The sequence below is a fragment of the Mastacembelus armatus genome, chromosome 19 (genome assembly GCF_900324485.2).
Source record: "Mastacembelus armatus chromosome 19, fMasArm1.2, whole genome shotgun sequence".
Taxonomy (NCBI): domain Eukaryota; kingdom Metazoa; phylum Chordata; class Actinopteri; order Synbranchiformes; family Mastacembelidae; genus Mastacembelus; species Mastacembelus armatus.
This window is the reverse complement of record NC_046651.1, coordinates 15,307,480-15,317,390: the sequence shown is the minus strand read 5'-3', so window position 1 is coordinate 15,317,390 and position 9,911 is coordinate 15,307,480. Positions and strand designations below refer to the sequence as shown.

At 40.1% G+C, this 9,911-nt stretch overlaps 2 protein-coding genes across 2 annotated transcripts; both read right to left on the bottom strand.

The window, feature by feature from the left end:
* Window positions 1-681: 681 nt before the first annotated feature.
* Window positions 682-4,437, bottom strand: LOC113135806 (5-hydroxytryptamine receptor 3A-like). Its single transcript, XM_026316099.1, has 10 exons — window positions 4,398-4,437; window positions 3,676-3,836; window positions 3,397-3,441; window positions 3,170-3,279; window positions 2,517-2,686; window positions 2,138-2,295; window positions 1,521-1,731; window positions 1,236-1,415; window positions 1,018-1,103; window positions 682-912 (listed from the first exon to the last, which is right to left on the bottom strand). The coding sequence occupies exons 1-10, from the start codon at window positions 4,435-4,437 to the stop codon at window positions 682-684; spliced, it is 1,392 nt and encodes a 463-aa protein (XP_026171884.1).
* A 993-nt stretch (window positions 4,438-5,430) lies between these two features.
* Window positions 5,431-9,232, bottom strand: LOC113135829 (5-hydroxytryptamine receptor 3A-like). Its single transcript, XM_026316121.1, has 10 exons — window positions 9,193-9,232; window positions 8,811-8,971; window positions 8,675-8,719; window positions 8,386-8,495; window positions 7,880-8,049; window positions 7,609-7,769; window positions 7,047-7,257; window positions 6,773-6,937; window positions 6,259-6,344; window positions 5,431-5,649 (listed from the first exon to the last, which is right to left on the bottom strand). Exons 1-10 carry the CDS (start codon window positions 9,230-9,232, stop codon window positions 5,431-5,433), a joined length of 1,368 nt encoding a protein of 455 aa, XP_026171906.1.
* Between the last annotated feature and the right edge of the window lie 679 nt (window positions 9,233-9,911).

The window sequence follows — 9,911 nt, the reverse complement described above, 5'->3', positions numbered from 1 at the left end:
GACCCAGGATTTTGCACTGTTTACTATTAGCAAGGCTAATGCAGCTTATTATACACTCTCATTTCATCTTCAGGGCATGAAATACTAAACAAATTATACAGGGTTTGCAGCGTAATGAGTGAGGATTTGATGGCACCACTATGTGAACATGATGTCTCCTTTGCAACTCATCTAAGCTATAGACAGGTACAAAGTATCCTAGGCTTCAGCTTTACTTTACCTGTGTAATACGTTTTTCTCTGAACAAAATGGTGCACGATGGTGAACAGATGTCAGGAGGAGTACGCAAAACCCTGGAGCATAACAGTGAAATATCAGAGAGCTATTGTGCCTGACCATTTACAGCCAAATCGTCTGCAAAGATGGGCTAAATAATTACATGGGATTATGTGAACAGGCCATAAAGTCAGTTTGCTGTCGCCAGCAATCAATACATGCATTACTCACCAGGGAACAGCAGGATTTGTAGCTGAAATACTACAAGAACTTTAAAGTGAGCTCTACTTCAACGATTTTTAGGACACAGTTTAAGTTTTTAATACTCAGTAATACAGAATAGCTGAGATGGTGGTGGAAGTGAGTGGTGTTAAACAGGTAAAGAGAGGAAAGAAGGAAATTAAATTATAATTAGCGGTGAGTCAGGAAACTCAATCATCTTTTCATTATGTAGCACGATCATCCCTATGCCATGTGCCAATTTAAAAAGATAAAAACTAAAAACAGACTGACCACGTTGACGTACAAAATAAAGAAGACTCTGTTGAGCGTTTTTGCCACTCTGGTCCAGTAGCCTGGTTTATTCTCGTCCTTCCTGCTGTTGAGGAGCAAAGACAGTGTTTTCTCCATCTCCCTCAGCCCTTCAGAAAGCTTCTCCAGGGTGTCGTACTCCTCCATCAGGTTGGTGCTGTTGCCCTGCAAAAATATTTTAACAAACTTGTTTTTACAGTGATGGTTGTAATGTTCTCAGCTTCCATCATGTTGTCTTCATTGTATTTAAAAGTGCAGCCCAGCTCTAACCTCTTTAGGCACAGGCAGCAGTTCAGTCGGAGTTTCAACAGCAGGCACATTGTAGAAACAGGCACACTGAGCCCAGTTGTGCTCCTCTGAAAGGAGAAATAACTACTGTTCCTCTCATCACTAATATCAAACTAACATGAGATGACAAGTTAAGTTGCATTTAGCTACTTTCTCATTACATTATATGTAATTTTTGGTGCATCTGCTCCTGGTCTCACCTCTGTGACAGCTGCAGCATTTGGCTTCTCCCTGTTTCCTGCAGTCCTCGCTCAGGATTCGGTCTTCGTCTGCCATGGTGGCTTGTGATGCTGCAGAGTCTTTCTCCATCAAATACATCACAAAGATTGTCTCCAAAAGGCTGAGCATCATCAGAGCAAAATTCCCAATGCAGTAGAGCGCTGTGAGGAGAAGATATCCTTACATATATGTGGACACGTAACCGCTTGTTAAGTTAGTATGTGTTGTTCTTGCTCAAAGGAAGAAAAGACTCAGAGCTTCTTTACCTATTAGTGGGATCTTGTCTGATGAGGAAGGCAGGATTTCATTCAGAATAAGCTGCAGTACAGTGACAGCGAGCAGCACAGTGACTTTAAAGCTGAGCTTCTCGCCTCCACTGTCTGAGATCAAGAAGGAGGCCAAGTCCAGACACAGGAAGAAGAGGACAGGCAGCAAGAAGTTGACAATGTAGAGGACAGGCCTCCTCTTCATGTTGATCTGTAAAGTGATGGTTAAGGTTCAGTTGGATGACATACCTACTGCTGCACATCTGAGAAACACAACTGAGAGAAATGTAGAGCAACAAGGTTATCTACACTAATCTGCTCATGACTGCAGGTTACCATGCTACAGCGGAAAAGTCTCAGTGCTTTTACATTTTCAGGACAGGACGGGGGAAAGAAGGACAGAGAGGTTAGAAGGTAAGGAGGTAAAAGGTAAGAAAGATTGAAAGAGTAGTCAAAAAACAAGAAAATAAGGGACAAATAAGGGACAAAGGGAGCAAAAAGAAGAAATTTCAAAAATTTCAAAATAGAAGTACTCAAGCACAGCTACCTAAATCTATACTTAAGTTAAATGCTTAGTTACTTTCTACCTCTCTGCATCAGTATCTGAGTATACATACAGTGAAAATAACAATGTCTTGGCCAGAGGGATCAGTGGCGTTGTTGGTAGAGACTGTCATGTTGATGAACAGCCATTCGTACTGGGTCCGCATCACCTCACGGGACCACTCTGTGGCCTCTGAAGAGTTGTCACTTGGCTGGAGCCGAATTTCCTTGGCTGAGGTGGGAGATGAAAGAACCTTGAGGTGGTTTTCGGATGACAGGTGAAGTGGGTCTGGCTCCTGTTACTGTCTATGCTGTGGTGAATTTAATAGGTTAACTCTACTGTATGAGGGGGCAGACTGACTCTGTCCACTGATCTGAGCTCAGTTTGTGTTTGTAGATATAGTGATGTGACAGTGAAAAGCTATTTAGAAACACAGCTGGTCGTGCTCTCACCCGTGTGTATCACAGACTTGAAGGAGAGGTTGCAGCTCTGGATGTCGAAGGGGAAACTGTAAGTGTGCATCCGGCAGGAGCTGACCAACACCTGGTCGTTCTGGACTTCCACATCACCTTTGCTGTTGATGGTGAGATAAGGACTTGGAGGAGCTTTGTCCCTCTCTGTCCTGCACAAAAACACACAGAGACACACATGACGGCACCTGATTTATTTTCCCATAATTTAAAAAGTAATAATTTAAAATGTATTGTAGAAGACATTTTATGCCAAGTAACATGAGACAAACAGCTTTGGTTTGATGCTCACAGTGTGGAAGACTATTGTCAAGGTTCATTTCTTAATGAAGAATTGATTAATCAGATAAAAATGTTTTAAACACTTTTAAATAAAACAAAATTTAAATGAATTCTATACAAATATCAATAAAATGTGATATGAAATAATGGTGGTATATAACTATTGTACATATCAATTATTTCAGAACATTTCAGAAGAGGATACCATAAAAATGCATAATTAAGAGAAATGACTTGTCACATTAAAATCTGAGACACTGTCTGTGTAGATTTCAGAATAAAGTGCTTTTAATTACAGACAATAAACCAGCAAGTGTGTGAATGTGATCACTTGCAGATATATTCACACTTACATTTCTTCAATAGTGAGATCTGGTTTCCAAAATATCTCGTTGGGAAGCGAAATATTATCAATTCCACAAAAATTATCTGGATCCCAGGAAATGTATTCATTGGTCCACCTCTACAGGAGAAAACAAGAGGTAAAAAAAAAACCACACTAGCAGCAAATTAAAGAGAGTTAGAAAGAGGCATAACACTTAAAAATACTAAGACATTCAGTCTTTTATTTTCTACTGACCGTGACTGTCCAAACATAAGGAATGAACTTTTGGTCTTTCTCCACCTATTAACAAAAAAAGTGTGTAAATCTTTCAAGCCAGAAAATATGACAGCTCAAATAACACAGCTCTGAAAAGATCCATCTCAACTGAAAAATCCTAATAATGATGAACTCAAAATGTTATAAAGGCAATAACAGCTTTATGGTTATTTCAGTTTGCCTGGGCAGCTAGATGTGATTTGTTTCTGTGCTGTTATTGCCGTGGTCTTTACGACAACTAAAGCGTTAACCACTTACCACATCTAGAATGGCATACAGCAGTACTTCCAGGGTGACATGTGTGGGGTGTTTGTAGTTCTTAACAGGCCGAGTCATGTAGTACATCTCATTGTTTCTGGTCAGGTTCAGGTAGTTTAAAACATCCTGATAGCTGCAGTTATCCTGACAGTCACCCCCATCTAAAGTGAAAATCACCTGCACACATTAGCTAGGAGGCAGATTATGCTCAAAAGTAAAGAAACAAGGAAACATGCTAATTTCTGTGTTTGTTCTTTTTCTTTACTAATAGATGTTCAGATCTATTATGTTTATCTGGACATATGGCATGTGCTCCTAATAGTTGATTAATAATTTGAGAGAATATCAAGCGTCTCTGAGTATCCACACACTGGAAATCACCACCTCACAAAGGTTGTTGTCAATGAGAAATCATTAAGAGATGGGTATTGGCAGAACTGTGCAGGGTTCATCTCATTATTTACGTTTTTAAATGTGAAGATTTTTGCATTGATTTAAGCCTAAATGGGGCTTTATCTGAGATCCATGTCTAAATGCATGTGTTCAAATTAAAGCCCCCATTGCAATCTTCTCTTAATGATGTTAGTTAGATTTAGATTTTTTAGTCTGATATTTCTCCTCCCCTATTGCTAAAAGAAACTAGCTTTTAAAAAATGGCATTGCTTTAAGTATTTTTTAGATTTGTTAATTCCTTCCCTATAGACACATGAAGCCACACTTACCTGTAAGAAAGAGGAGAAAGAGGAAACCAGCGAGCATCATGGCCACAGAACTTGTGGGAACCTGAAAAGACAGTTGGTGTGTGTCCCTGTTCTTTCTTTGACTGGAAATGTCACCACTAATACTGTCTCATACTGGAAGAGGGCTGGGCAAACTGAGTGACCAAATTTTTGTTGCGTTTTTTTAAATAAATTCATTAGTCTGGCAGCCATCCGGAGAGAGTAGTCACTCCCACAGCAGTCATCACATCCCTGTGGTCTTTTGGGGGAGGACGGTGACTGCTGGAGACAAAAGTGGCCTATAATGGCTATTTAATGGTAAATCATTTACTGCAGCTCATTTTGTTCAAAAATCCTGCATTTCCAGGCAGAAAAACAATGAACAACAGAGTCAGTGACACCAGAGACTCTCTTCTCAGTATGTGTTCATTAATGCAAAAGTTAGTTTCATGCATTTTTAATATATAGTTAAAGTTAGTTATAGTTATAGTCAAAGTACCTGATCACTGGTATAAACCAGTTCGCTCCACCTTGTGGCAGCACACAGACACTGTTAGAAAGCTGCTGGGATCAAATTCAAGTTTGACACATTAAATTTAATCATTTTGCTGTAAATGCTTCGTTAGGAACAACATATTTATAATACACTTAGGAACACAATTAGGCCAGTGAGGACGACTTGGTGCAAAGTCAGAGTGACAGATGAGCTGTGAGGTGCAAGTAGACTGAGACAGGAGAATAAAGAGATAACAGGAGAAATAACAGTGTAAAAAGTGACTTAAGTGAGGCCAGTGAGTCTGTGTGCTTGTGTTGTCAAAGTGAAGGATTTTAACTGGTAACAGAACATTTTCCTCTTTAATCTTTTGCAGTCCTGACTAGCTCACATTAGATGGACTTGCCATATGTCATATTAAGTTAGCAAGTGCATGGCGTGCTTTTAACTTTAAGGTTTGTTGTGTTCATATTTTGATACATTAATGCATTAGCAAATCATAGTAGACAAACAGCACAATATTTGGGGTAATACTGTATGCTTCTAACTGATCCATTCATTGTAGAGGACAGATAGAAACAATGACACAGTGATGATGTAGAAAATGAAGAAGGCTCTGTTGATCCTTGTAACCCACTGGACAGATGCTCCTCCCTCCATTATGCAGCTGACATGCAGATGCAGAGTTTTCTGCAGCTCCTTCAGCTCCTCCAGAATCAGCAGCAACACACGAGACTCCTCAGACTGAATGCTGTTGTTGACCTGCACACACATGGAGTCAGAGCCATGTTAGAGCCGCTTATCCTCTTGCTGAGACTGGTCACAACACCCACCCACACTGTCACTGAGGTTGGTGTCATATCTTTTACGAGCTATTATAGAGAATCTTTACATTTATAAAAGAATATACAAGTCATTGCTTCCCAACAGGCTTAAATTGTTTTAAGATGCTAAATGTTCCCAACTATAGACATGGAATAGACTAATGCATTCAAAGGTTCAGCTGGTAAACACTGTACAGCACTTTGTAATAATTTGATTCTACTGTCACAGTCACAACAATTTTATCTTCCATCAAGATAAACAGCAGATGCATCCCATTTACCCTACAAAGTAATGCATTAGGAATGTGGACTTGTATGAACTAACTGGTCCAAACAGGATAACATCACACTGCAATGTGGAGCCTGATTCAGCTTTGTTGTCAGATCAGTTTGCTTCAGTGTGTGGCCATGCTTTGGACAACATTTTATTTTTGGAGGGTAGTAAAATTCTGCATTAATACCCTCCTACATTACATGTCTAGAGACAACACAACAGCATCTAAAAGCTTCATGTACATGTACAATCTTTTTTTTTTTTTTTTTTTACCTTGAGAGGAGAAGGCAGCAGCTCATGCAGCTTCTCACCATCGGACATTTTGCAGATGCATGAACAGCCAGTCCATTTTTTCGCCTCTGAAAACAATCAGCACATACAACACAAGAATGACTGCAGAGGCAATATTAGTCACAGTTTCTACATAGTACATTACAAGTGCAACAACTTGGTTTCAAATACTTATGTATAGTACATAGGTTGTCTGTCTTTGTGTGTCTATATGTGGCCCTGCGACAGACTGGTGACCTGTCCAGGGTGTACCCCTGCCTTCCACCCGAGAGAGAGCTGGGATAGGCTCCAGCAGATCCCCGTGACCCTGAACCAGGAAAAGCGGGTATAGAAGATGGATGGATGGATGGATGTATAGTACATATTATGAAAGAATCAAGACCCAGGCAGTAAGAACATTGCTAGGTCCTAATGTGTTTGGCTAAAACTACAAACAGCAATAATAACATTTCCATTCATGAGGCATCTTGAAAAAATTATGTAATGTGGGTCTGACCGGCACTACAGTCATCGATTTTGACTTTTCCCTCTTTGTCCTCCAGGTCTTCCTTCAGCCTGAGCTTCTCCTGACGAGCAGAGTCAGTTTCCATCAGATATGTAACCAAGATGGTCTCCAGCAGACTGAGCAGCATCAGAGCAAAAATCACAATACAGTAGGTAGCTGAGAGGAACAAAAAGGCCATAAATACTTTTTGTTCTGGTGTGTAGTGTTCCTATCCATATTTGTGGTAATTCTGTTAAAATAGGCCCTTTAAGCTGGAGGGTAATACCTATGAGTGGAGTCTTGTTGGACATTGAGGGCAGGATTTCGTTCAGGATGAGCAGCAGGACAGAGATGGCGAGCAGTACGGTGACCTTGAAGCCCAGTTTCTCGCCTCGATGGTCTGAGATGAAGAAGGAGGCAAGATCCAGACTGAGGAAGAACAGGATGGGCAACAGGAAGTTGATGACATGGAGGAGGGGCCTTCGCTTCATGGTGAACTGGGAAAATATGTTCAAGGTTCAGACTAGACAGAAATTAGGACATATTCAGATTTTAGCTACTTTATCTGTGCTCTTCTATTACTTCATTCATGATATAAATGATTGTTATTATGTTAATTTCCATCTCCAATTTAGTGCGAGCATGAATTAAGTCATTTAAGAGCATGGATTTGACTTATCGGTCTTTGCTGTCTGAACACAACACACTAAAATCTCCTACAGAAGTTTAAACGTGATTCACAGTTATTCTAATCAAACCATTCTGTGCTGCCTTTGACTCATTCTCTACACATTTATTCATTTTTTTCTTTAGTTTGTCACCTGTGTTTGTCTCTCTGTGCTACCTACAGTGTATATAAGCACATCCCACTGTCTGTTGCTGAAGGTGAAGTTGCTGCTGGCGACAGACAGCTGGAGGAACTCCCACTCTCCCTGAGTCTTCATCACCTCCCTGGAAAACTGCGTGGCCCGAGATGAGTTGGAGGAAGGAAAGAGGCGAATTTCATTAACTGAGGTGAGAGAAGAGAGAGATTTGAGGCAAGGAGGGAAAAACATATGACATTCACACCTACTGCAGTACAGACTGACAGAAGCGCACACACACACACTCATCTCTCACCACAATGGACTGCAGAGCCAATGGAGATGCTGCATTGCTGCGTGTCGAAGGGGAACTTGTGGACATCCATTTTACAGGTGCTGACCACATTAATGACCGCTTCAGAAAAGATTTTCCCATCATAGGACATGTAGATGTAGGGATTCTGAGGGGAGTTATCTTTCTGTACCCTGAGACAACACACACAGTCTTTTTTTGCAGAGCATTAGACCATACACACATTTCACCAGATTTTCCTGTTCTCAAAAAAACATGCATTTTTACAAAGCATTATATATTGAATTGGAATTATGTAGATTCAACAAGATATAAATGTAAATTGGTGAATTCACAGAGTCCGGCCAGCTGTTACTCCCCGTTTCCAGTGTTTATGCTAAGCTAAGCTAGCCAATTGCTTCATATTTAATTCATAAGAGCAAATAAGCATAAAAGTGTCTCCTGTATTCATTTAAAGTGACTGTATCTACTGATAAGCTAAACTTTGTGTGTCTGTGCTGCAGGCTCACATCTCGTAGATAAAAAGATCTGGTTTCCAGAGTAAGTCTCTAGGAAGTGAAATCTGAGTGATTCCACAAAATTGCACAGGGTCCCATGAGATGCGTTCATCAGTCCACATCTGCAGCGAATTAAAGGTGAATTTACAGAAAAAACAAGAAACATTGTTACAGACAAATTTGGAATAAAATACAGAACAGGCTGTCAACCAGAGCCTGAGATGAAAAGAAGTGTCCACTGAGGTTTTTACATTTAAACAAGCAGAACAAAAAGCCATAATGATTGAGTCAGTCAACTCACCATTGATGCCCAGATGAAAGGAATGAAAGTCTGTGTTTTCTCAATCTGTAAATGAACACGTATACACAAGTCAGAACTAATCACCTGCTTGACAGCTTTTAGCAGATTATTCATTCCCCAGCACAGCAGTACTTACCACAGCCAGGATGGCATATAGGATGATATCTAACTCTACTATGGTGACCTGTGTGTGGTCCAGAACCGGCCGGGTCAGTTTAAACATACTGTTACCGTAGGTCAGGTTCAGGTGGTCCAGAACGTCCTGGTAACTACATACTTTCTTACCGGATGAACCATCTGCATTAAGACAGAAGTATTCTATTTAAACTTTAACATGCTAATGGTCCTAACAGCTCAATTTGTGCATCTACAGTTCTTGTCAAAAATTATAACTTTTCCATTAAAAATATATTTTATACTAATAAACTGCATTTCACTATTATTGTCATTCCTTATTTGTTTATAGAACAGCCTCTACTTCCTCTTCCAAGGATCAAACATATAAAAAATTGTCTTACCTGTGAGGATGACCAGGACAATGAAAGCAACAGGTATCATATCTGCATCTGTGTGTGTGTGTGTGTATGTGTTAGAGCAGCTTCCAGCCAAGTGTGTGTCCAGCTGAGCAGGGCTGGGCAGTGTGAACGTCTCTGCCTGAAATAAAAAACCTCTCTCTCAGTGGAGAGCTCGACACTGTAATTGGTTTACAGAGGAGGAGGGGGACATGGAGTATATACCAAGCCTGGGTTTGACTCTCAAAGAAGGGTGAGATTAAAGTAGTAATTTTTAAGAGTAACAATAATAAAGTCAAAGGAAAGTAAGGTGGAGAAAATGTATCGGTTAGGAATGGGATGAATGTGAAAAAAACATATCTAACAGCACAGGGTGTTAAGTTTGTACATGAGTGAACAGAGGTATAAAACAGACATTTATTGTGACACATGCAGATCGGCACACAACAAAGGAGAAGGGAAATTCAATTAGTGTGGAACTTGATCACCAAAATGACGTGGTAATGACATTATGAACACTGTCCACATTTATACCCACTGTCAGCCCCTGCCAGGCTTACAGCAGGCAGCCAAGAATTAAAGCTGATTTATTATTAATGTAAAAAGTAAGTCACTTCACTGATGGAGTTTTAATTCAAAGTGTTTTTAATGGATTTGGTGCAATTATACTGCACTTTACAAACAAATAGGCTTTGGGCAGAATGTTACTAATTAATATTTGCTCA